General features: G+C 39.6%; 1 protein-coding gene across 2 annotated transcripts in view; it reads right to left on the bottom strand.

The window, feature by feature from the left end:
- The window catches only part of LOC115213829 (WD repeat domain phosphoinositide-interacting protein 2), a 91,554-nt gene that overhangs the window by 50,023 nt on the left and 14,563 nt on the right, over positions 1-26,968 (bottom strand). For both annotated transcript variants that reach the window (XM_029782727.2, XM_029782728.2), the window contains exon 2: positions 5,923-6,005. In XM_029782727.2, the coding sequence (XP_029638587.1) occupies positions 5,923-6,005 (83 nt within the window). The remainder of the gene's footprint in view (positions 1-5,922; positions 6,006-26,968) is intronic.

Genomic DNA, 26,968 nt, shown 5'->3' with positions numbered 1-26,968 from the left:
TAGTTTCATCACATGAATGAGTGGCATAAATAGTTGTAAATAGTACAACATAAACATACATTCACATTCCTCTGAAGCCATCATGAAACGAAACAATAAAAACATTATATTTGATAGAGCAATGCTTTTTTTAAATTTACCTCTTACACAAGAGATAGGATTGGAGAGAGGAGAGAAAAGAGGTGTTAGAAGAAACCAATGGAGGCAAGTGTGGATGAGAGAGAGGGGGGGTTATTATTTATTTATATTGTGATTAATATATAAATGACAATGAAGTCCATAGTGTACAAGTGACACAATTTCAATTATGAAATATTACACACACACACGCACACACCATCATCAGCATCATTGTTTCAAAATCCATTTTTCTATAAGTTGGACAGAATTTCATTGGGGCAACTTTACTACAGTCAGATTCCAAGAGCACCATCCGAGCGTGATCGTTGCCAGAGCAGCCAACTGGCTTCCGTGTTGGTGGCACGTAAAAGGGCACCATTCAAGCGTGATCGTTACCAACGTTGCTTCACTGGCACCTGTGCCGGTGGCACGTGTAAAAAGATTCGAGCAAGGTCGTTGCCAGTACCGCCTGACTGGCCCCCCGTGCCGGTGGCACATAAAAAGCACCCACTACACTCTCGGAGTGGTTGGCATTAGGAAGGGCATCCAGTTGTAGAAACTCTGCCAAATCAAGATTGGAGCCTGGTGCAGCCAGATGGCACCTTTCAAGCGTGATCGTTACCAGCATCGCCATACTGGCACCTGTGCCGGTGGCATGTGTAAAAGATTCAAGTGAGGTCATTGCCAGTGCCACCTGACTGGCCCCTTGCTGGTGGTACGTAAAAGCACCCACTACACTCTCGGAGTGTTTGGCGTTAGGAAGGGCATCCAGCAGTAGAAACTCTGTCAGATCAAGATTGAAGCCTGGTGCAGCCATCTGGTTCGCCAGCCCTCAGTCATACACCCAACCCATGCCAGCATGGAAAGCGAACGATGATGATGATGATGATGTTATGCATTTGAAAAGAAGATGGTGCAATCATTTGAATATGGTTGAGGTTGTCACACATAACTAGATGTTCTTACCTGATCACCCTGTTATCTGCACAGCATTAAAATGCAAACTGTTAGTCCTACATATGCAATTAAGGTGTGCATTGTATTTATACTGTAATTGACATGTTTTTGGTGTATTTCTTTATTTTTACAACTGTTTGGCTTTTCTATCACCAACCACTGAGCAGCGTGTGGTGAGAGTATTTTATTGAGCCAACCACACAGGAGAAGTTGTTTGTTAGGATTAACTCTGCCCTCTGCACTGCATCAGCTTTATTTCAAGATACTAAATTCCTAGACACATGTCCTTCACTGTAGAATGTGGAGCTCCCCATGAAGAATAAAAGCAATAGAGGTAATAAATAATTCTTTAAGTTTCAACTTAGTACATTAGATCAGTGTGACTCTCCTGAAAACTGGGGAATAATATGCCTCATTCACAAATTACTAGAGTTGAATATAGATTATTACTGCCTAAAAGAATTTTCTTGTGGGGGAGAGAGAGAGAGAGAGAGAGAAACAGAAGGGAGGAAGCAAGGACATCATTCATGTGATCAGTGTTTGCATAGTGAATAGAGAGTTCAAATTCCGCCGAGGTCGACTTTGCCTTTCATCCCTTCGAGGTCGATAAATTAAGTACCAGTTACGCACTGGGATCGATGTAATCGACTTAATCCGTTTGTCTGTCCTTGTTTGTCTCTTCTATGTTTAGCCCCTTGTGGGTAATAAAGAAACATAGTGAATAGAGAGAGCATACACACAATATATAACTGTTAAAGGAAGCAATACTACCAGAAGAGAAATTTACACACTCACGCCTGCCTGCACTTCTGTATTATGGCTGTCTAAATAGCTTTAGATGCATTTCAACAAGAATAATAGGAAAACATTGACATATATATTAACTTTTGTATTTCGGTTTTGTATAACCTTCTATGTGACTAAAATATCCATTTGTCATGAAGTGTCAGGTTTCCATGCACATGAATATCTATTAATTAAAATGTGTATTTATATATTATAATGTAGTTATGTATGTATGTGTATGAGTCTAGTTAGATAGATAAATATGCCCTGTGCGTTTATACAAGAGAAATATAACTTGATACATAGAAAAGTTTGCTTGTGTTATTTTATAAAAACTAAGAAACTACATAATTAACTCAAAGGCCAAGAGTTTTGTGTAAGCATACTTAAGCCCTTAAAAGCATTCTTAAGCCTTAAAGCATTCTTAGCCCTTAAATCACTGATGTAGCTTCTTTGCTACAATGAAATCACATACATACACACACACAGTAAAGTGGTTGGAGTGGAGGCGCAATGGCCCAGTGGTTAGGGCAGCGGACTCGCGGTCATAGGATTGCGGTTTCGATTCCCAGACCGGGCGTTGTAAGTGTTTATTGAGCGAAAACACCTAAAGCTCCACGAGGCTCCGGCAGGGGATGGTGGTGAACCCTGCTGTACTCTTTCACCACAACTTTCTCTCACTCTTACTTCCTGTTTCTGTTGTACCTGTATTTCAAAGGGCCGGCCTTGTCACTCTCTGTGTCACGCTGAATATCCCCGAGAACTACGTTAAGAGTACACGTGTCTATGGAGTGCTCAGCCACTTACACGTTAATTTCACGAGCAGGCTGTTCCGTTGATTCGGATCAACCGGAACCCTTGTTGTCGTAACCGACGGAGTGCTTCCAAAGTGGTTGGTGTTAGGTAGGGCATCCAGTCGTAGAAACTATACCAAATCAGACTTTGGAGCTTAATGCAGTGCTCTGGATTGTTAGATCCTGTCAAACCATCCAACCCAGGTCAGCATGGAAGGTGGACATTAATCATTTAGTATTTAAACCAGCCATGTCAGGCTCAAATATTCTATCTGTTTTATATAAAATCAACCAGATCTGGCCTCTTACACCTGCCTAACAATGTCATTCTAAATATAAAGAATTACATCACTGAAAACTTGAAGCTACAAGATAATGCACAGTTAATTTAAAACAATGTGAATAAATAAGTATTACTTCCACTTGCCCTTATGTTATTTCAGGGTAGCCATGTCTCTTCTCTATAGCAAAACACCTCTGCTTGTCCCTGATATAAATTCTCCTCTCTGCCCTCTAAAATACTCCCGCACTTAGTCAAGGAAGCTTTTCCCTTCTCTTGTTCTTTCCCGTCTTGCAAGTTACTTGGCAATCCCACTGGAGCTGGTAGCAAGAAAAAAAGCACCAGCTACACATTGTGAAGCGGCTGGCATTGGGAAGGGCATTCAGCTATAGAAAAAGCTGACATGAAGCACGATGCAGCCCTGCGGCTCACTGGATCCTGTCAAATCATCCAACCCATACCAGTATGGAAAACAAATGTTAAATGATAAGGATGATGCGGGGGGGGGGGGGGAAGAGAGAGAAACAGAAAGTGGGGGGGAGTTATTTTTCCTTGTCTTAACAAGAAAATACATTACACGATAGTCATAGCTGAGTGTCACCATCATACAAACTGTGCTGTTCATTTCCAGTATTCTGCAAAAACATCTCTGGCCTTGGGAAAATATTACACTGCTAGTGAACAGATGAGGGTTGGCAACAGAAAAGGAACTGGGCCATAGAAAATCCGTCTCAATAAACTCCGTTTGACCCATGCTAGCATGGAAAAGTGGTTATTAAAATGATGATGTACCAAATATGTATCATCATCACTTTGCCTTCTTCTTAGAGACTTGTAATTCTTCTCGATAAAAATTCTGCGTTACCATTACTTGTTTTATAACATTAATGTATCATTCTAAATTTAGATTGTTTTCTGAAATTTCCAAAGTATAAGTTAGGCTATTAGATAAGATATCTGTTTCTAAAACTGGTTGCGCAAGAATCTCTTCTTTGCTATCTTAAACAGGCACTTGCAGTTCTATTTACATCTTAAGGTCTTCTTCAGAGGTGAGGGTCAATATATAGACTCATTAAATAGATAGAATCATATGTGTGTGATGCAATATGCATAGTGAATGCATTAGCAAACTGACAAAATTGGCAACAATTCTACAATGAATGCACAAAGCCGCTTCAGCGATGTTTCTATGATGGAAAATGAAAACAACAACAGCCGCTGCCGCCACATTGTATATACCAAGTAGATTGACAAAATGTGTGTCTTTGTGCATGTGCTAATCCTCCCATCCCCACTTCCACTTGACAGCTGGTGTTGGTGTGTTTACATCCCTGTTAACTTAGCAGCTTGACAAAAGACACTGATACAATAAGTACCAGGCTTTAAAAAATTATGTGTATGAGAATGATTTGTCTGACTGAGCTTCTTCAAGGTGGTGCCCCAGCATGGCCACAGTCTAATAACTGAAAGAAGTAAAATATATATATATACACACACAAAAGTGCCACTCCCAAACTGTTGAAGGAATCCGGGGTAGAGGTAGGCCCAGGAAGATATGGGACGAGGTGGTTGAGCATGACCTTCGTACTCTGAGTCTCACAGAGGCTATGACGAAAGACCAAGACCTCTGGAGATATGCTGTGACTTCGAAGACCCAACAAATGAAGTGAGTTCATGGCTCACAGGATGGCCTGCTGTGCTAACCTTGGATTGTAGAGTGACCCGCTGTTCTTCAGGAGACCTGTTGAGTCAAGTACATCAACATCAAAATAAAAATTCAAATGGAAATTGCAGTTAAGACACCCATACCGGTGACACGTAAAAAGCACCGTCCGAATGTGGCTGTTTGCCAGCCTGCTCTGGCCCCTGTAAAAAACACCCACTACACTCACGGAGTGGTTGGTGTTAGGAAGAGCATCATGCTGTAGAAACACTGTGAAATCAGACTAGAGCCTGGTGCAGCCTCCATGGCTTCTAGACCCCAGTCGAACCATCTAACCCATGCTAGCGTGGAAAACGGACGCTAAACGATGATAATGATGATGATGATGACAAAAATTTATGATAAACACAAGTTTCTATTATTAATTCCTCTGTATCTATTGTGGACGTACTTCAAGCATACTTGGAATGTTTAACTAGAAGGAATCATTAGGGAACACTTTACTGCATTATGCTAACATAGTACAACAAAGAGCAACATTTGCTCTGTACTTCATAACTAGTAATACTACTAAGTGTAGCAGTCGCTTAACCACTCGACTGGAAGCAGACTGGACAATGATAATATCTTTGTGTAGCTCTAAACATAACAATATCTGTTGTACATCCATTTGTACATACAAAATACACTATGCATGTGTATCTATGCATACATTTATTTGTCACACACACACACACGTTTTTAATGGCTTACTCATCAAATGATCGTCTTCTGGGCTGCTATAACTGATGCAAGGGAGTTATCTGCAGATTGGAAACTTGGTCTAAATGCTTGTAACAGTAAGGACTCAGCTAAATGTCCCAAGACCCTACATGGAAGTGTCAAATCAGGAGATGAATTAAGTATGCCAATGCATATATAGATGTTTATAGACATAATGAAGTAATTATGTTTGAGACACAAAACGTTAATGTATGTGAAATTGTAATGGAATTGTATAAGCTGGTAACATTTTATCCAGGTTAGTATATATAAAAAATGACGGCGAGCTGGCAGAATCGTTAGCACACCGAATGAAATGCTTAGCAGTATTTCATCTGCCGTTACGTTCTGAGTTCAAATTCTGCCGAGGTCAACTTTGCGTTTCATCCTTTCGGGGTCGATAAATTAAGTACCAGTTACGCACTGGGGTCAATGTAATTGACTTAATCCATGTGTCTGTCCTTGTTTGTCCCTTCTGTGTTTATTCCCTTGTGGGTAGTAAAGAAATAAGTATATATAAAAAAATAAAGAGATAAAAAAGTAAATATAAAATAGCTTACCATGTTCATAGATTTGATCCAAGCGGTCGATCTGGGCTAATGAGAAAAGTCTGTACCCTGTTTTTGTCCCAATAGCGAGTGACCTGAAATACAAAGACATTTAGTGATTTAGATAAAGTTAACGAGTTTTGTAATATATTTTCTATTATATTGTGTCTGGGAAGAGTCATTTTCTTTTTGTGCCTTATTATTTAACACACTCACTGGTAAAATTTCCATGTTTTTCTTATTTTTATTGTCCTAAATTTTACCAGAGAGTGTGTTACATAATAAGACAGAAAAAGAAAATGACTCTTCCCAGATACAATAGAATATGCTTCAACACACGAACTCATATAAAGAATCTTGCAAACCAAATCCAAAAACGAAATATTTTCTATTATATTTAATGTTAGAAATACTTAAAGGTATGGATAGACATATTGTACCAAAGACATGGTTCTGTGGTAAGAAGCTTGCTTCCCAACCTCATGTCTCTGGGTTCAATCCCACTGCATAGCACCATGGTCTTCTACTATAGCCTTGGGCCATCTGGAACTTTGTGAGTGCATTTGGTAGATGGAAACTGAAAGAAGCCTGTCGTGTGTATGTGTGTGCATGTGCCGTTGTGTCTGTCTCCCACAACCACTTGATAATCAATGTGTATTTACATCCCTGTAACTTAGTGGTTCAGCAAAAGAGACCAAGAGAATAAGGAGCAGGCTTAAATAAAATATAAGTACTGGGGTCAATTCATTCAACTAAAATTATCCAAGGTGGTGCCCCAGCATGGCCATAGTCTAAGGACTGACACAAGTAAAAGGTAAGGGTCAAGTTATTTCTCACTATAGAATTATCTTCTTTGTATGTAATCATCTTTAATTAAGATATTTCATTTAACCCTTTTGATACCAATCAGCCTGAGACTGCTGCTGGTCCTATGATGTAAACTCCTTGTTTTAAAGTGATCTAAATGAAAACCTTCCATCAACATTCCATGTCAACTTCTGTTCCAAACATCAGTTGAATAATTAGAGTTATTTAACTAAGTTCTTTCTCATTTTCAAATGCAGTGTATTTCAGCAGAAATATGCTGACTAAAGTGTTAAATGAAACTACATATATTTGACCAGAACAGCTTAAAAAAATTTTTTTAAACACCTAGAACATTGCTTTTGAAAGGCTAAGTTGATACAAAATGACCTGGAGAGCAAATTGCTGGAGTACTGGTAAACATATATCACCATAGGTCACACATTTGAGAGCAAGGGTGTAAGTCAATTTCACCAGCTTCAGTACAGGATGGGCTGAAAAAAGTTCATAGTCTATCTATGAAGGAGTCATGTTAGAGCTGTGAAAGCTTGCACATGATCATTTCAAATCTCCTTATTTAATAACTGCATTGTTTCTTTCCGGAGAAACTGACATCTGACTGTTCAAAGGGGACTTCAAAAATAAGTATTCACAATTTCTCTTGAAGCTGAACAAAATCTGGCATCATGGTGTTATCAAGTACCTGCAGAAAAAGGCTTTAGCGCCTAAGGACATTTATGCTGACATGGTTGCTACATTAGAAGATGATGCTCCGGCTTTATCAACAGGGCAAAAGTGGGCAGGTGAATTTAAGAGGGCAATGGAATGTCTTGAAGATGATCCAGCATGTGGATATCCTGCAACTGCTACAACCAAGAATAACAGACCATGTTCACCATTTGGTGATGGATATCAAACAACTATAAATCAAATAACCTATGCTATTAGCATATTCCATGAGAGAGTTGACAATATTCTGCATAATGAACTTGGAATGTTTAGTCAGTGCCATGTCTTCTGAAACCTGATCAAAAACACACCAGGATGATCACATCACAGGAAAATCTGAAACTGCTTGAGGCAGATCCAGCTGGGTTCCTCGAACGTTTCCTAATCCAGGATGAGTGCTGGGTTCATCACTTTTATCCAGAGACAAAGAAGCAATGCATGCAATGGAAATACCCTTCCTCACCTGCTCCAAAGAAGGTCATGGTCATTTCATTTGCAGGAAAAGTGATGGCCCCAACTTTTTGGGATGCAAAAGGCATTGCGCTTATTGACTAGCTTCAAAAGGGTCACACCATCCACAGAGAGTACTATACCAACTTGCTGAGCCAGTTAAGAAAGGCTATCAAGATCCAATACCCAGGAAAGTCCCTGGTTTCAATGACTGCTGTGAACCGATGATGGTGCGGTCCGGCAAAAGGGACCGATAGAATAAGTACTAGGCTTACAAAGAATAAGCACTGAAGTTAATTTGCTCAACTAAAGGTGGTGCTCCAGCATGGCCGCAGTCAAATGACTGAAACAAGTAAAAGAGTAAACCAGGCCCTGGAAAATGAAACAGAACAAAACCTTGAAGAAATAAACAATTACAAAATTTTTCATCATTAAGTAAAAAAACTTCTTTTCTTGTTAGATTACGCTTCCTTTTAGTTTCTTCCAGGCAGTAATCTATATATAAAATATAGGATGCGTATCTGTGTGTTTGTTAGGTTGTTAAAATTCAAGATCCACCCAACAAAATTTAATGAAATTTTACATATGCATTACATAGGGTCCATGGAGTGTGATGGGCCCCAAAAATTTTCAACTTCTTGCCTAATACAGGTCCAGGGGCAGATAAACTGCATTTTTAAGAATTTCAGTGTTAAGGCCTGTAACTTGAAGAGTATCCAGTTCCTTTCCTCCAAATTTGCAACAAACATTAATCAGGCTCTTCAAATTGCTGTTGACTAAAAAAACTATGTGCCAAAATACAGATTAATCAGATTTGAGTATACTGCACTGGGTTTTATCTTTGTTTTAGGCCATTTTCCGACGGTAATATATTGACACTACTTATGCATTATAAGTAGTGTATAATATTTCATTTTAAAACCTTTTTGTCCAATTTTGCAGAGGAAATGAGAAGAACATTAAAATTTTTGTTGATGCCTCATGTTACCATCCTGCATACCATGGGGGTCATGTGCATGTGTGGCTGGGTAAGGGCACCACAAACCCATTCATCCATTCTCCAGAAGTGCCCTGTTGATGTTTCCCGTTTCCAATCCTGCACAACCCAGCATGGTCCGGCACCGTGTCTGCTTTCTATGTCATCCATGTCTGGACTATAGAATGCAAAATGTTCATACAAAAAAAAAAAAAAAACTGCTGTTGTGACTCACAGCCATTTGAGTTTGACCCCTTGACTACTTCCAGAAGCTATGCTCACCACCCGCAATTAGTCCCCACTCCACCATGTGTTCCTTCCCCTTTTTTTGTAGGATAAGTAAATACAGGGCGTTGCCAAATTAATGGTGATTTGAGTGAAATCGGATGCATTTTTTTTTAAACTTATTTTTATTTATATTTATCATGTTTAATATGTATTAAAAGTGTATCAATTTTGAATTTTGTTTATAATTTTATTGTCATTCCTGTTGGACCCTTATTTGTCCATGACAGCTTTTTTCCAATTTGGCAGCAATCATTTTCTTTACCTCCGTCCCCAAGACAGAGCAATCGTTTAGCTGAGCTTAAAGAACACATTCAGTTAGCCATGCTGGAGCTAACTCCTGAAATGCTTCAAATCTCACTAAGGAGAGATTTGAAGTAGGCAAGGATACAGACATGTTGAAAATATTCGATAAAAGTTTGACGTAATTTTATAAATCTACTAGCAGTATCGCCCAGCGTTGCTCGGGTTTGTAAGGGAAATAACTATATAAGCATTTTTGGAGATGTAAAGTATAATAGCCATTTCAATATGGCTAACCACAAAGGCGGGGGTGTTACTGTAGATTTTTACGTTCTGAGATTTAATAATAAATTTTTTGAGAGTTACTTCCCTTATATATGCCAAAATTGCATTAAAAATGGAAAAAATTCATGGTAAATTTTTTTTTAAATCGTAGACTCATCATAGACGCGCGCTAATACCCAGAAGGGCTCGATATGAATCACGACTATAAGATACCCGGTTTTGGTTAAACTGCACCGCAAAATGTGGGAGGAGTTAGGAATCTAAATCGTAGGAGACAGACAGCACACAACTTTTCTTTTATATATAAAGATTAGTTTTGGTAATAAACATAAAAATTTTGTCAGTTTTTTTTTAAATTTGCTCAATTTCATTGAAACAAAAAGTTATTTCTGGAACAGCCTGTTTGGTGTAGCATTGTTATTGGTTGCATTGCAAGTAAATATTAAAATTAAAGGTTTTCTTGCTGTAAGCATTCCATCTTTTTGTAAAGCATATTGTATAAAAGAGTCGCAGGAGTGGCTGTGTGGTAAGTAGCTTGCTAACCAACCACATGGTTCCAGGTTCAGTCCCACAGCATGGCATCTTGGGCAAGTGTCTTCTACTATAGCCCCGGGCTGACCAATGCTTTGTGAGTGGATTTCGTAGACGGAAACTGAAAGAAGCCTGTTGTATATATGTATATATATATATATATATATATATGTATGTGTGTGTATGTGTTTGTGTGTCTGTGTTTGTCCCTCTAGCATTGCTTGACAACCAATGCTGGTGTGTTTACATCCCCGTCACTTAGCGGTTCGGCAAAAGAGACCGATAGAATAAGTACTGGGCTTACAAAAGAATAAGTCCCGGGGTCGAGTTGCTCGATTAAAGGTGGTGCTCCAGCATGGCCGCAGTCAAATGACTGAAACAAGTAAAAGAGTAAAGAGTAAAAGAGTATCCAAGTTATATCTCTCCTTTATAGGCGTGGCTGTGTGGTTGAGAAGCTTGCTTTCCAACCATATCACCTTGGGTTCAGTCCCACTGTGCAGCACATTGGGCTATCCTCTTTCAGTTTAGCTCCGTGCCGACCAAAGCCTTGTGTATTATATAATTGCCATTACTGTATTCATATATAAAATAACACATACAACTCACTTATTATTGTCATATAATAAACAAACAGAAGTTCATGTATGAAGCTGATCTATTTTCTACTTCAATTATTACATGTTATTTTCTTATAAAATACAGACATACAGGAGGAGTAAATCTATATATATATCACGTGATCACGTGACCAACCAGACCATCAGATGTTGTTACACATCGCTGGTCACAATGCGTTCGCATTGTTTTTTAGCCTTCGAATGACGCCACCCCGCTGGCTAAGCGAGCAGGCCAACGGAAGAAAGAGTGTGAGAAAGAGTGGTGAAAGAGTACAGCAGGGATCACCACCCCCTGCCGGAGCCTCGTGGAGCTTTTAGATGTTTTCGCTCAATAAACACTCACAACCCCCGGTCTGGGAATCGAAACCGCGATCCTGCAACCGCGAGTCCGCTGCCCTGACCATTAGGCCATTGTGCCTCCACTATATATATATATATATGTATAATAACACTTTGAATGTGGCTCCTGAGAAAGAGTAAAAGTAATTACCTGATCAACGATGGGTATTACTGCTAGTGACTAAATAAATCTAAGATTAGCAACCTTGCATTGAAAATCATATAAGTATTACAGAAAAATTAAAGATGTGTGTGTGTGTGTGTATAGGCATTACATGCACACAAAAGGTAGGAAAAAGACCTATAAAGTTGTTAAATCAAAAGAATCATTTTCAATGAAGAAAGAATCTATTCACAACATTATTTAGTGAAGATGATGCTTTCATTGATGGATATAAGTCATGCAAAGCTTGCTATGACATGACCATAACTGTTATGGCTAAAATAAGAGAATGAACCATATAATACAACCATACTGGCAATAAAGAGAGAGAGTGACAGAGACAGACAGACAAATAGGTAGGTAGGTAGATAGATAAAGAACCATGTAAAAATACCATACTTAATAGATAGATATATAGAAGGATTGAGGGATAGCTGGATAGATAAATATTAAAAGATACAAAAAAGAGTGTTTGATGTATAATTGAGTCTGTTTCAATTATTATTTTGGAATATACTAAACCAATCTACCAAAGAAAATGGTTACAGTTATATTATTGACATAACTGTCCATTCCTTTAGTCAAAAGCTAAGCATTATTAATTTATGAAGCTGTTATCTTGGCTATATCCCAGATGACACTATCCCCGAGAGAAAAGGCATAACATCAACACCAAGAACATAAAATGTTAGTCAAGCTATTCAAAAAACAAAATTGTTGTTTTCTAAATTCTTTCAACAAAAAATACTACGCTATATCTAAAGGGCTAGAATTGCTTTCTCACTAACTCCCACAAGAGTGTTGTCATCTCTATGACAACACTAAGCAATTAAATGGGGACACATAATTCAACAATCATCAGGAATTTAATGCTTTGTTAAGAAGTAGGTATCTCTTCTCTGAAGTTGTCCAATAATAACATGACATAGTTTTGATCTAAGGTCATAACCTTTCGTTTCGTTTACATCGTTAAAATGATTCAGAGTGACTGTCACACATTCTTAACTTGAATGAAGTGCATTTTACATACTCTGTAAATCCAGATCTTTACATTCATTGATATAGGGAATATGAAAAAAATTCAATCAACTTTTCTGCTGACAGCAGTGATAGTAAGAGGGTGTAAATAGAAACACCATTACTGAGATCACTCTAAAGTCACTAACAAAAAGAGAAAAATATATTATTCCTTCTGTCTAAATGTCACCATTAAAATATCCTAAGTGGTTTATGAAAGCAGACTGTTTCTCAGGAGAACAGTTCTCTAATTGAAATTGGACCCTTTATCAAAATCAATGTAGAACTAGAGATGATTCGTGTCAAAAGAGAAGTTGTATACAAGGTTTTTTCAAAAATCCCTTTAACTCCAATGCTAATCTACAAGTAGACATTATCTGCAAAATTTAGAGCCATACCAGAGAAGGCAGGATTCGTATGATCAGTGGACAAAATAACAGCACTTCCACCACCAAAAGGAAGAGCAAGACTGATGCTTAAATAAATGTGCATTTAGAAATTATCGTTAGAGATTTAAGTATTGCAATAATTAACTCGATGTTGCTGCAATTACTTGTATATTACCTGAACTTGTAATGTTTAACTGAAATTATATATCATTAATTATCAACATTTAATGTCCATTTTCCAAGTTGGCATAGGTTGGATGACTTGACAGGAACTGGCAAGACCAGCTGCTGCACCAGGTTCCATAGTCTGTCTTGGCTTGGTTTCCACAGCTGGATGCCCTTCCTAACACCAACCGCTTTACAAAGTGTACTGGGTGCTTTTTATGTGGCATCATCACCAGTGCTTTTTACATGGCACTAGCACCTGCACCAATGTGCCACATATCTCGGTCCTCTGTCATCTCCTTCGTAAGGCTCGGAGTTTTGAGATTAGCTTTCAATACTTTGTCTCGCGTCTTTCTGAGTCTCTCTCTCTTCCATACTACATATAATTCCTCTAATGCCCAACTTCTCTCTCAATACTCTAATGCTGTTGTGCATGTGTGCATGCGCACACACACAATTTAATTGTGCCAATGACCTATAATCCTTTAAGGGATGCTAGCATCCTAGTCCTCTGGTTTATACCAGTGTTCAGTGATAACCTAAATATAATAGTTTTGCATTGAGGTATTAAAAATATTTATGAATGAGAAAAGGAAGACAATGGAGAAATTGACATGCAGACATCAGTTTATTCAAAGATATTAAAATCCATAGAATGAAATTCCTGTTCTCCAGCCATTTCCATATCCAATTAGTTCAATTACAGAAATTAAATTAAATTATTTTAAATTCAACAAAAATCTCTTACAAATGATTCCTGAAGGTAGCCACATCTATAAATCTATTGACAAAGTTGTTGACAAGGATGATGCTGTTCATTATCCTGTTGAATTCCTCAACAGTCTGCAACTGTTTGGTATGCTGCCACACAACCTTGAACTGAAGAAGGGCACAGCATTTGTGCTTCTCAGAAACCTGGATCAGCTAAAATTACGCAATGGTTCACGTATGATTGTGACTGAACTACAGCATCACATTATCAAAGCAAAATTCCTCACCGGATGTGGTAAGGGAAACTTCATATTTATACCTAGAAAGCACCAACCGATCGTGGCCGTTGCCAGCCTACCCTGGTACGTGAAAAGCACCATCCATACGCAGACGATGCCAGCACCGCCTTGACTGGCTTCCATGCCAGTGGCACGTAAAACGCACCAACCAGTCATGGCTGTTGCCAGCCTACCCTGGCACCTAAAAAGCACCACCCGTATGTGGCCGATGCCAGTGCCGCCTTGACTGGCTTCAGTGCCGGTGGCACGTAAAACGCACCAACCAATCATGGCTGTTGCCAGCCTACCCTGGCACATAAAAAGCACCACCCGTATGTGGCTGATGCCAGTGCCGCCTTGACTGGCTTCCGTGCTGTTGGCACGTAAAAACCACCAACCAATCATGGATGTTGCCAGCCTACCCTGGCACATAAAAAGCACCACCCGTATGTGGCTGATGCCAGCACCACCTTGACTGGCGGCACGTAAAAAGCACCAACCGATCATGGATGTTGTCAGCCTACCCTGGCACATAAAAAGCACCATCCATATGTGGTCGATGCCAGCACCACCTTGACTGGCTTCCGTGCTGGTGGCACGTAAAAAGCACTAAGCGATCGTGGATGTTGCCAGCCTCCCCTGGCACCTGTGCTGGTGGCACGGTAAAAATCACCCACTACACTCATGGAGTGGTTGGCGTTAGGAAGGGTAACCAGCTGTAGAAACACTGCCAGGTCAGACTGGGCCTGGTGCAGCCTCCTGGCTTCCCAGACCCCAGTCGAACCGTCCAACCCATGCTAGCATGGAAAGCAGACGTTAAACGATAATGATGATGAATACTGCTAATGCCTATAGATGTCCCCTTTTATTTCAAACGATTGCAGTTCCCAGTGAGAGTCAGTTACACATTGACCATTAACAAGTCCCAAGATCAAACACTGCAGGTTGTCAGTTTCCATCCAGAAGAGGGCTGTTTCTTACATGGCCAAGTGTACATAGGTTGTTCCAGAGTAGGACTCCCACAAAAATTCTTCATACATGCTCCGAAGAAAAAAGTTAACATTGTATATATATCGAAGTTCTGTAAATGTTTCCTAATTTTCGTACAATACATTTCCCTGTTATTATCTCTATATTACTTTCTGTATTTAGATATTCTAAATAAATTTTTTAAATTATGTTATGCAATATTTAAATACCTTTTAAATTTTATTGTAAGGAAAATGGGTTATTTATATTTGGGGGATGTAGTGTTTATAAGTTTTGCATTTGTATGTGGAAGGATATGTTATTAATTTGTTCAATATTTGTTGGAGAGTTGGTGATGTGTATTTCTTCTTTTTTAGACATCAATACCATGTTGTAGTAAACCACGAGATACAAGGCAAAATTTGTTTCTACAAAACAATCACATCCTCTACATCCCTTTTTCATTCACCCTACATAAACTGACAAAATACTAAGGAAATTGTTGTATAACCTTTATACCTTATTCCTTTAGCTCTCAGAGAACAACATGTAAACTGGACCTTTTCTACTTCTAATATGTATATGAAGCAAGTTTTGTTTCTGCACAGCTTCGGTCATCCTTAATTAACCCTCAAAGCGCTGGGATTTGCACTCACATAGCATGGACTGCTGAGCAAATTTTATGAAAATGAGAATACCATGCACACATACAAAAAAACAAAAAAGTAGTTAAAATATCTTCTTAGTATATAATGGTGGTAAGTTTTATATCATCTGAAAAGTCATTAGTTGAACTATTAGTCCTCTTGCATTCTGGGGGGTATCGGAGCATTTAAGTGACATTAGACCCCAACAAACGTCCATAAATTAAATGTATCTATCTGGGCCACGGTCGCGACTTGCGCCTAACGGCCATGATCGTGGCCCGTCGCGCTTTATGTTAAGCAGACCTGTGTTTATAGACGGTTCAATTGTGTTTTTCCCTTTTGCCATAATATATCTACAACCATATTAACCCAAGAGTCCATTTGTATTTTAAAATGATGAGTGGTGTGGGATTTGAGGGAGATGTGGCTGTTATATATACAGGGTATGTAAAAACCTCACAAATTCACCATTCTTGGCCGTGCAAAATCTGGAAAGTTTGTCTATTGCACTCTATAACATGTCGGGCTTTGTACCAAAAGTAAACAAAGAAATCACTAGTTTATCTTTTCACACCGATGGCTTTCTTATGTTGTCAATTATACAGTAAAATCGTCTCAACTCAATAAAGAAAATGAAATATAAGACACTTCAAAGAAGGCGGGTAGCAGAACCAGTTAATTCTAGCGGTATTTAGTTACGTCACTTAACATTCTCAGTTCAAAGCTCGCTCGAGTTGACTTTTGCTTTTCATCTTTCGTGATACGATAAAATAAGTACCAGCTGTGGTCTATTTAACCAACTGCTACATGTGTGAGTGTTTATTAATCAATACTGAGTGTGCATGGCATATTGTTATCGTTTTTACATCTTACTCATCTGAAAGAGCTTGCTGCATATCGCCCTCCACCTAAATCCACCCGTCTCTCTTCCTTTCTTCTGTTATCATTACCGTGACTCTTTACTCAGATCCCACATTAAGCACTTTGTCCAGTCTTTCTCTCCCAAGATTGCAACCCTGTGGAATTCCCTCTCGCTACGCTTTACTTTTCAAGATCGACCTAAAATGTCTAAGATGAACAACGAAAAACAATGGCATCAATGCTTGCCAAAGTCGTTGACATTGTCCACACTCGCTCCTCTCGCTAATTTTTCTTATTTCCTTTTCAACGTTAATAAGTTTATTAAAAGTAATAATCGATTTGTTCGTTTCTAATTGAAGATTCCAAAGTGGTTTCGGTGACGTCATTCTTTGGTAAATCAGGAGAGATGTACCCAACTCCATGAAGTCAACATGCAAGGTTGAGGTGTAGATGATAGAAGAGGGAACGGTGAGTTTTGAGGTCGACGTGAACCAGGAAAAAATATCGAAACAACACTAATGTGACTTGGTTCGTATGTATGCTACAGCTACATAGATGCGAGCAAGGAAAAACGGATGTAAAATGAGAACCAGTAATACCCAATACATTCTACCTTGTTGACTGTTAGAAGAATATTTTTAAATATATATACTCTTTTACTCTCTCTTTTACTTGTTTCAGTCATTTGACTGCGGCCATGCTGGAGCACCGCCTTTAGTCGAGCAAATCGACCCCGGGACTTATTCTTTGTAAGCCCAGTACTTATTCTATCGGTCTGTTTTGCCGAACCGCTAAGTTACGGGGACGTAAACACACCAGGATCGGTTGTCAAGCAATGCTAAGGGGACAAACACAGACACAAACATATACACATACACTTATATATATATATATATATACATATATACGACGGGCTTCTTTCAGTTTCCGTCTACCAAATCCACTCACAAGGCATTGGTCGGCCCAGGGCTACAGCAGAAGACACTTGCCCAAGATGCCACGCAGTGGGACTGAACCCTGAACCGTGTGGTTGGTTAGCAAGCTACTTACCACACAGCCACTCCTGCGCCTATATATAGAAGAAAATTAATATTTGCATTTCTCAACAGTAGTATAAATTTATTTTCTATGTCAGTAAGGTCATGGGTAGTTGTAGCGAAGATATCCGATTCCTGAAATCGAAACAGTACCAGTTATCAAATAGGGGTAAGAACATCCAACGAATGATTAATGATTCCTTTCAGTTTATACATAAATAAATAACAATAATTTTTTTTTATATTAGACTTCATAATTTAATATATATGGAATTACTGTTTCAACGCTGCAAAATATATCCATTGATAGCGTTATAATGATAAGGTTATTTAATAAACAAGCGATATTGAGAAGGGGGGGCAGACAGAGAGAGAGAAAGAAAGAGGAAAGCAGACTGAGAGAGAAGGAGGCAGGCGGAGACAGAAAGAGGAAAGCAGACTGAGAGAGAAGGAGGCAGGCAGAGAGAGAAAGAAAGAGGAAAGCAGGCTTAGAGAGAAGGCGTCAGGGAAAGAGAGAAAGAGGAAAGCAGACTGAGAGAGAAGGAGGCAGACAGAGAGAGAGAGAAAGAGGAAAGCAGACTGAGAGAGAAGGAGGCAGAGAGAGAGAGAGAAAGAAGAAAGCAGACTGAGAGAGAAGGAGGCAGACAGAGAGAGAGAGAAAGAGGAAAGCAGACAGAGAGAGAAGGAGGCAGACAGAGAGAGAGAGAAAGAAGAAAGCAGACTGAGAGAGAAGGAGGCAGGCAGAGAGAGAAAGAAAGAGGAAAGCAGGCTTAGAGATAAGGCGACAGGGAGAGAGAGAAAGAGGAAAGCAGACTGAGAGAGAAGGAGGCAGACAGAGAGAGAGAGAGAAAGAGGAAAGCAGACTGAGAGAGAAAGAAAGACGAAAGCAGACTGAGAGAGAAGGGGGTAGGCAGAGAGAGAAAGAAAGAAGAAAGCAGACTGAGAGAGAAGGCGGCAGGCAGAGAGAGAAAGAGGAAAGCAGACTGAGAGAGAAGGAGGCAAGGAGAGACAGAAAGAAAGAGGAAAGCAGAGACAGAGAGAGATGTTGCATTCACCTACTCTTTTCTTTTCCCCAAAAGATTTTCTTAGGACTCGAAATGTTTTCAACAGAGATTATGATTTTGCATAAAAAAGACAACAAAAGCATTTCAGGATAGTATAACCCGTTTGTGGTACTACAAGCGAACAGTGGTCCCGGTGCGCGCACACGCGCAGTCGCGCTAGCTAGTCGTAAGTAGTCGCTCCTACAACGACTTGTTAATCCTAACTCTAAACCTAATTTTTTAAACCCTAATCCTAACCCTAAACCTTAGTTTGTTTACAAAAATAATTTATTTACTTGAAATACAAACATACGCGCAAGTCGTTGTAGGATCGACTACTTACGACTAGCTAGCGGATGCGCGACTGCGCGTACCGGGACCACTGTTCGCTTGTAGTACCCCCTTTTGTATTTGTTTTAACGTTATACGTTTTTGTTCTGCTTTTATTTTTAACTTTTTATGTTTTCGGATTTTATTCCTTTGTGGGAGATTTCATATTTTTCAACAACGACAGAAGCTTTTCGGAAGTTTTTAAAACTCGTCTATTCATAAGCGCATGCGTGTAAGCAAGCTCACCAACAACCAGCAGACGGCATGAGAGAAGCCTCAAGATGTCTCCTGGGCGTGCTAGAAACAACAGCCGAATCTCCCTCACCCCATGCTCCTTCAACGACTTGTAATATTAAGGAAATACTGGACAATATTATAGACAGAAAATGGATCTTTTCCTTTTGAACGGCAGTTTTCAACACAATTTCTAGTTAACTAAACACTTTTAAACTTCGTATACTGGCAGAATATGTCAAAATAAAACATTTTTTTCTCATGGCTTTCTTGAGAAAATTATAATTTGTAAGTTTAACGTAGTTTAATTTTTCGAATTTTAACCAATCCTATGTCCTCTATTTAGCTAAAATCATTTGCTGCGTCTAAAACTGAGACGACATCCTGTCACTAACCCTAACCATCACCCTAAATTTTAGCCTTTCGATTTTTTCTTCTTAATTGTTAAATTAATTTAAGGATAACAATTAAGAAAAAAAAACGAAAGCAAAGGAAAATAATTTTAATTTAACAATTAAGAAAAAAAAACGAAAGGCTAAAACGAAAGCAAAAACTCAAAACAAAAACAAAACGAATAATTTTAGACACACGCGTAACAATTAAATTAATTTAACAATTAATATAAAAAAACGAAAGGCTAAAATTTAGGGTGATGGTTAGTGTTAGTGACAGGATGTTGACTGTCATATATGCCTATATAATATCTGTGTGTGCCTCTTGTACATTTTTGTCCTCTACCACTGCCTGACAACCAATGTTAGTTTGTTTACATTCCCATAGCCGAGTGGTTTGGCATTATAAATCAATAGAATAAGTACCAGACATTAGAAGTAAGTGCCAGGGTTGAATCAGTCAGCTAGAACTCTTCAAGGTGGTGCCCCAGCATGGCCACAGATAAATGACTGAAACAAAGAAATGACAAAGACGATGACATCCTTTGTGAAGCTATAATTGTTGACTGTGACCAGAAGCATTGGTGACCTAGATATTGCAATGGTACTGAAAACTGTTTGGAACTGCCCTAAATACAGCCAGATTAAATCCATACATACATTACTCAACATAACCAACAGAAGGTAAGTCATGGTCACATCTACATAGAGAACATGGTTATGTTCCCGATGTTGGTTTGTTATTCATACATGTTGTTAAGGGTACAAATCACTGTGGGACACTCAGCCACACACACACTAGATTTCAACAAAAAGTGAGTCTGTTCAGCTGTTGAAACAACTGGACATACCCTAAAATGTTGATGTATCATTGTTTACAAAATGTAGTTGACTTGTTTTGAGTAGTTTCATTTTAATATGGTTTTGATAATTTTCTCCTGGAGTGTGTGTTATGTGTGTTTTGTACAATAACAACCCATCAAAGATCTATGAAGTCTGAGTAACAAAAGTATTCATAATTTTAAATATAAATCCATCGATAAAACACACATATATGTACACATGTGTAAAGAAGTGCTGATCTCTAATAGTGGAGGGGTCCTGTGGTACAGGTAGAGGACATGAGATGAGGTGGTGAAGCATGATCTTCAAACTGTGAGCCTTACAGAGGCAATGACTGGTGACTGAGACCTTTGGCGATGTGCTGTTCTTGAGAGGATCCATCAAGCCAAGTGCACCGGTGCTGGTGGAACATAGAGAACATCTTTTGAACGTTCAGCCTTACAGAGGCAAAATGGCTGTGTTCCTTTCAAGCCTGACGGAGGCTAAGTGACTGGGTTCCTCTCAAGCGTTGGACCTGAAGGAGACAAAGTAGCTGAGTTCCTCTCAAGCGTTGGGTCTAATGGAAGTAAAGTGGCTAAGTTCCTTCCGAGTGTTGGGCCTTAAGGAGGCAATAACCAAAACTTTGGGATTATGTTGTGCTTAAGAAGACCCATCAAGTTAAGCAAAATTGCAGTCATGGCAGGTACCGGAGTCATGCAAATTGGTGCCCATGCCCATGGCACATAAAAGCACCCGTTACACACTCAGAGTGGTTGGTGTTAGGAAGGGCATCCAGCCATAGAAAACAATGCCAAATCAGACTAGAGTCTGCCGCAGCCTTCCAGCGTGCCAGCCCAGTCAAACCATCCAACCCATGCCAGCATGGATAAATAATGTTAAATGATGATTATGATGTACACACATATATACATACATGTATATGTGTATATACATATGTACATACAGATATATATATGTATAGACACACATATGTATGTCAGATGCAAAATCTGATGCCATCTGGTCACCACGAAGCTGCGCTTTCATGTTTGTTTTGACAAGCAATGTTGTAACATTTTGCCACAAGGGGGAGGACTTTAGGCAGGCCCTGATTACATTGCTCTGGTTCCTTTGGGTATTACAGGAAGCATTTGTCAGAAATCGCCAGACAGAAGGAGAGTTATACCACTTATTGTAGCGGGATAGTCTTTGATGTCTTGAAGAGTAGTGTTGAGAGCTTCAAGGGATCACTTGTGGGACATTGTGCAAAAATCCCAAACTATCAGCTGGCAACTCCAGAGAAGCAAGCCCTTTTCAGACATTTTGGTGATGTTACAGGAAGGCACTTCGGACCTTGTCAAATCAACTGGTAGCGAAAAGGTTGAGTGCACTGTCCTGCCACCGGGCAGTAAAGTTGCTGCAATGTGAGAGGAGGCCACAGCTATGGCTACATCTTTTCGATGCCTTACTTTAGCTAGGAGAAGCTGAATAACGAACAATTTTCTGGTCCCTCCAGGTGCATTAAGAAAAAAAATACCCCTTTTTTGTTTCTGCATGTGATCAAAGATGGTGCTGTAAGCCCACTGTTGCTCAGGCAGAAGTTTGGGCTCATTTTGCTGGATATATTGATCAAGGGCTTCAATGTCATAGGACATTTCACATATTAACTCTGTTGGTATTGAAGGCGTCCCGTGGCGCAATGGTTGCGGCAGCCCGTATTTAGGTAAGGTATTGCCTCCCAGAGAAACAGCCTTGTTCTCTATGTCAAGTAAAGCACAGTTGTAAATGAAATCATTTTCAGCAGGTATGATGCTGTTGGGGCTGGTAATGGAAGTCTTCTGATCGGTCGTGTTTGTACTTTAACCACAATGAATAGGGGTCGGGAAGTTGGCAAATGTGCAGGAGTAGAGAAAAAACAGAGCTCTGAGACTTTTTGGTGACTGTGAAACAACAGCCTCCGCAAGCATAGCATCCTACTGCACACCTGTCTTCTAGCAGCCCACATAGTAAGCAGGCCTCCTTGAACGTAGCATATGCATGGCCGATCACGGTCTTTAATTAGGGCGGCAAGCTGGCAGAATCATTAGCACGTCGGGCGAAATGCATAGCCACATTTCGTCAGCTGTTACGTTGTGAGTTCAAATTCTGCTGAGGTCGACTTTGCCTTTCATCCTTTCGGGGTCGATTAAATAAGTACCAGTTATGCACTCGGGTCGGTATAATCGACTTAATCCGTTTGTCCTGTCTGTGTTTAGCCCCTTGTGGTTAGTAAAGAAATAGGTCTTTAATTGGGTGAAGGACTTTGTGAAGCAGCAATCAGAGGTAGAAGCATTCTTGTTGGCCCAGGTGAACCGTATACTCTGCCGAGGCAATTATCAAAATTAATAATCTCAGGGTTACCATCAGTGGTTCAACCTGACTTCTTTTCCTGCTACTTACGCTTATTCCATGTGTAGTATGATGGGACTTGAGGATAAAGCAGATGTTGAGCAAACAGGTCTACCTGGCAGAGTTTGAAGAAAGCTGTGAGTGTTGTATCTTTTGGTAGCTCAAACAGTTGAGTAGCAGCGGAAGCGGTGAAGTACACACACTGGCTGTTTTCAAGGTGCACTGCGAGCTGCTGGATTGGTGGATGCCTTTGATGCAGTGGAAACCTGAAAATGCACCAGAAGGCTTCGTTACTACTTCTGTACCTGCCTACTTGGTATTGCGTTATTTCATCACGGACTCCGTCTGGTTGCAGGCTGAACACAGCAGCATCAGAGCCTTTGTTGATGTACTTGCACACATATTTGATGGACTTTACAGAATTGCAGAGCTCGACAGTTATGTGAGCATTGAATGCCTTCGACAGGATTGGGCAGTAAGGCACTATCCATCTGCTGTCTACTTCATACGAACCAACATGCGCTGTGAATCCACCGTCCAGAGGGTACCCATTGTACCTGGATGTGTTTCCTGGAGGAATTGTTTTGGGTATTTCTTGCTGCACACTGACCCTTTCATGCAAGGCGATCGAAGGTTGAATCCTTGTCCGCAGGGACCATGGATCATGTTAGCCATCACTGTCTCAAAGAGAGTCCTGTCGATAGAGGGGCCAGGGAACTCAGCTGAGATCAAATTGTCAATTGCATCGGATGCAATCCATGTGGACAACCAAATTAGGATATAAACATGAGGAAGACCCCTTTTCTGCCATTCGACAGTATACATGTCGCATCACATAGGGCCAAATATTTAGCTTTTGGTGATAAAGTTCATGAGTTTGTGTAACTTCAAATGGAAGACCCGTGCAATGAGATCATGTCTGTCTTTGGCCTGCTGACCCTGAAAATGTTCTATTCCAATCTCCCCCACACTTAGGATTACAGGTGAAGGTGATAAATAAGTCAGGATGCCCAAAGTAGAGGACATATGTCATTGCGTCTTGAGTTCTTTTGAGCATGTAATGTGGGCCGTCAGTGAAAGATGACGGCAAGATGCACACCTGACCCAACCCTCCGGGTGATACGTCATTGCTGAGATGATCCCTAAGATGTATGTAGCTGTCTGATTGAAGTTTCTGCTGGTTAAACCTGATATAGGATAACCTCTCAGATTCCATTTTTGCACAAAACATCAATGGCAAATTGGTGGAACAGGTCGCACGAGTGCAGTCATGTCGGAACATAAAGCAGTATGAGTAGAACTGCATGCACGAAACTTATTTGCTGAAGACCCAGGTGGTAGCCATCTTCTCCGTGCACAAAAAGAAGCGGATGCTGGAGCGTGTCATATGCTCTGTGTGTCTCTTTCTCTGTGCCTGTCCAACAGTGATTGCATCATCCACACTCTCAACAGTGCACCTTTAAATATGGTTTCTGATTATAAATATCTTGGGTCATACATATCATCATCTGGAAAAGACTTTCTAACTAGAAAGGGTATGGCCTGGTCAGCCTGTAATGACATGCATAAGATCTGGTCATCAAATCTAAGTAGAGACTTCAAACTTGAAATATTCAAAGCCACAGTTGAACCAATTCTACTATATGGCTCAGAAACCTGGACGTTATCAAAGAAGCTTGAGAGGCGGTTGGATGGAACCTACACTCGCCTCCTTATGAGAGCTCAAAATCTACTCGCAACACCAGAGGGCGCACACTCTCCTACCCTGATGTAATCTCCAGGGATACAGGCATCCAGCAACAGGACCTCCGTAATGCTATGATGGACCGTGAAGTCTGGCATAACATAGTAAATTCCATTGTCTCGACCACGGTCGAACAATGATGATGATGATGGCAAGTTTTGAAGTAATTCTTCAACTCCAGGCAATGTTGGATGTGCATAACTTTTATGTAAGGACCTTTAAGTATGCCTTGGAACTTTCATCAGTACCAGACATCACAGTGTTTATTGATGCTGACAAACGGCTGGCAAACGACCATTCTGGCCGCTTGAACGTGCCCGATTGCAAAGAAATTGCCATTGTGCTCAGTGGTGAACAGCACAACCGCAGAAGCATTGTTCTTTCGAGCCGTGTCCAAACTGTGAAACGCATGAAAGTCGACCATGGTATGATTTGTCATAAACTGCGTGGTCTCGACATAGACGGAAAACTTGGAGAGTAGCTGCACAACTTCCTAAAAGATAGAAGGCAGGCAGTTGTGACCAATGGAGCCACCTCCAACGAAACACAAATAACAAGCAGTGTTCCACAGGGCACTGTCTTGGGGCCACTGCTGTTCATAGTGGCCCTTTCAGACATGCCCTCAGTTGCTAAGATGGCCACCCTTGCTAGCTATGCAGATGACACAAAAGTCTCCCACACAATACATAACCCTGGAAATATTGCACATCTGCAACAGGAGTTGGATACAATATACAGGTAGGCTGAGGACAACAACATGCAGTTTAATGCAGGTAAGTTCCAGGCCCTGCGCTACCGGCACACAAAGGTAAATGACATGCAGACTGGATACACTGGCCCGGGAAGAACTGCAATCCCTGAGTCAAAATCAGTGTGTGACCTGGGCATTGACATGAGCAATGATGCATCTTTCCAAGTGCATATTACTAATCTGGTGATAAAATGCAGACGGCTAGCTGGATGGATTCTCCGAACTTTCAGAACAAGAGAGAAGGAGACACTGATGGTCCTCTGGAAAACTTTCATCCTCAGCTGCTTCGACAACTGCTCCCAACAGATTGGGGCGCCATTGCATGGTGCCAAAGATTCCAACATCACCATCAAAATACAGGACCAGATACTGCAACAGCTTGAGTTTCAGAGGACCACAGCTCTTTAACATCCTCCTTAAATGCCTGAGAGGCTTGCATGGTGTGGATGTGGGTTTCTTTAAAACTAAACTGGATCTCTTCTTGTCGGGGGTCCCAGATGAACCTACCTCACGAGAGGAGTCACAGATGCGGGCAGCAGAATCAAACTCCCTTCTTGACCAAGTGCCACGTATCAGAGGTGGATTCACATTTTAGTGTAGCTCATTCTGCGGTGGTGCCCCAGCATGGCCACGGCCTTCGGGCTAAAACATGTTTAAGGATTTATATATATATATATACACACACATATATATATACACACATATATATATACATATATATTTATATATATACACACATATGTATACATATATATACACACATATGTATACATATATATATACACACATATGTATACACATATATATATATACATATACAAATATATATACATATACATATACATATACAAATATATATATACATAAATATATACATATACAAATATATATATACATATATATATATATATACATATACAAATATATATACACATATATATATATATATACATATACAAATATATATACACATATATATATATATACATATACAAATATATATACATATACAAATATATATACATATACAAATATATATACATATACATATACATATACAAATATATATATACATATACAAATATATATATACATATACATATACAAATATATATATACATATATATATATACATATATATATATATATATATATATATAGGCGCAGGAGTGGCTGTGTGGTAAGTAGCTTGCTAACCTCTGACTTGGTTGGACGTGTTTTTTTTGCTACTTCGAATGTCACGGGTTGCCACGTGAAATATTGAACTTTTTGACGACGACAGGTAGGACGTTTTGTATATTTTTAGGGGCTTAGTGAGGTTTATTGCTTGCCTTTAATGTTATTTAGCATTAATATTTTTTTTGCGGGTAATAAACTTCACTTTGCTCCAGATATATTTTTTCTGCCTGTTGTCGTGTTTAAAGTCTCACTTTTTAGTGAGAATTGTGTTTTTTGAGGAGGCATAGCCCCACCTCAAAAATTAACGTGTGTAATTGCCTTTGTCTTCGGATATACCAACGGAGTACCAAGAATATTAACACAAGTGGATTACCAGTGGCCTGGAATACCTTTTTGGCCGGGAAAAAAGAAGAAAAAAAAATAATAACAATTCCTTTGCCTGGATTCGAACTCTCTTCTGCTATCTTTTATTTAAAAAAAAAAAAAAACTTTTTTTGAACTGCTGTCTCTAATTTTGTTTCTTCCCTTCTGTTCTGTTTTTATTCTCCTTTTTTTGTCTATTTATTTTTATCACGTTGAACTATTTTTTGAACTTTTGTTATGGCAAAGGAGTTTACCATATGGGAGTTGACACCTCTGAAAAGTTATCTGAAGGAGCTGGAGGAAAAGACCGTGGTTT

Source organism: Octopus sinensis, linkage group LG7 (genome assembly GCF_006345805.1).
Source record: "Octopus sinensis linkage group LG7, ASM634580v1, whole genome shotgun sequence".
Classification (NCBI taxonomy): Eukaryota; Metazoa; Mollusca; class Cephalopoda; order Octopoda; family Octopodidae; genus Octopus; species Octopus sinensis.
Note: the sequence above shows the minus strand (reverse complement) of the source record. Positions and strands in the feature narration are given on the sequence as shown.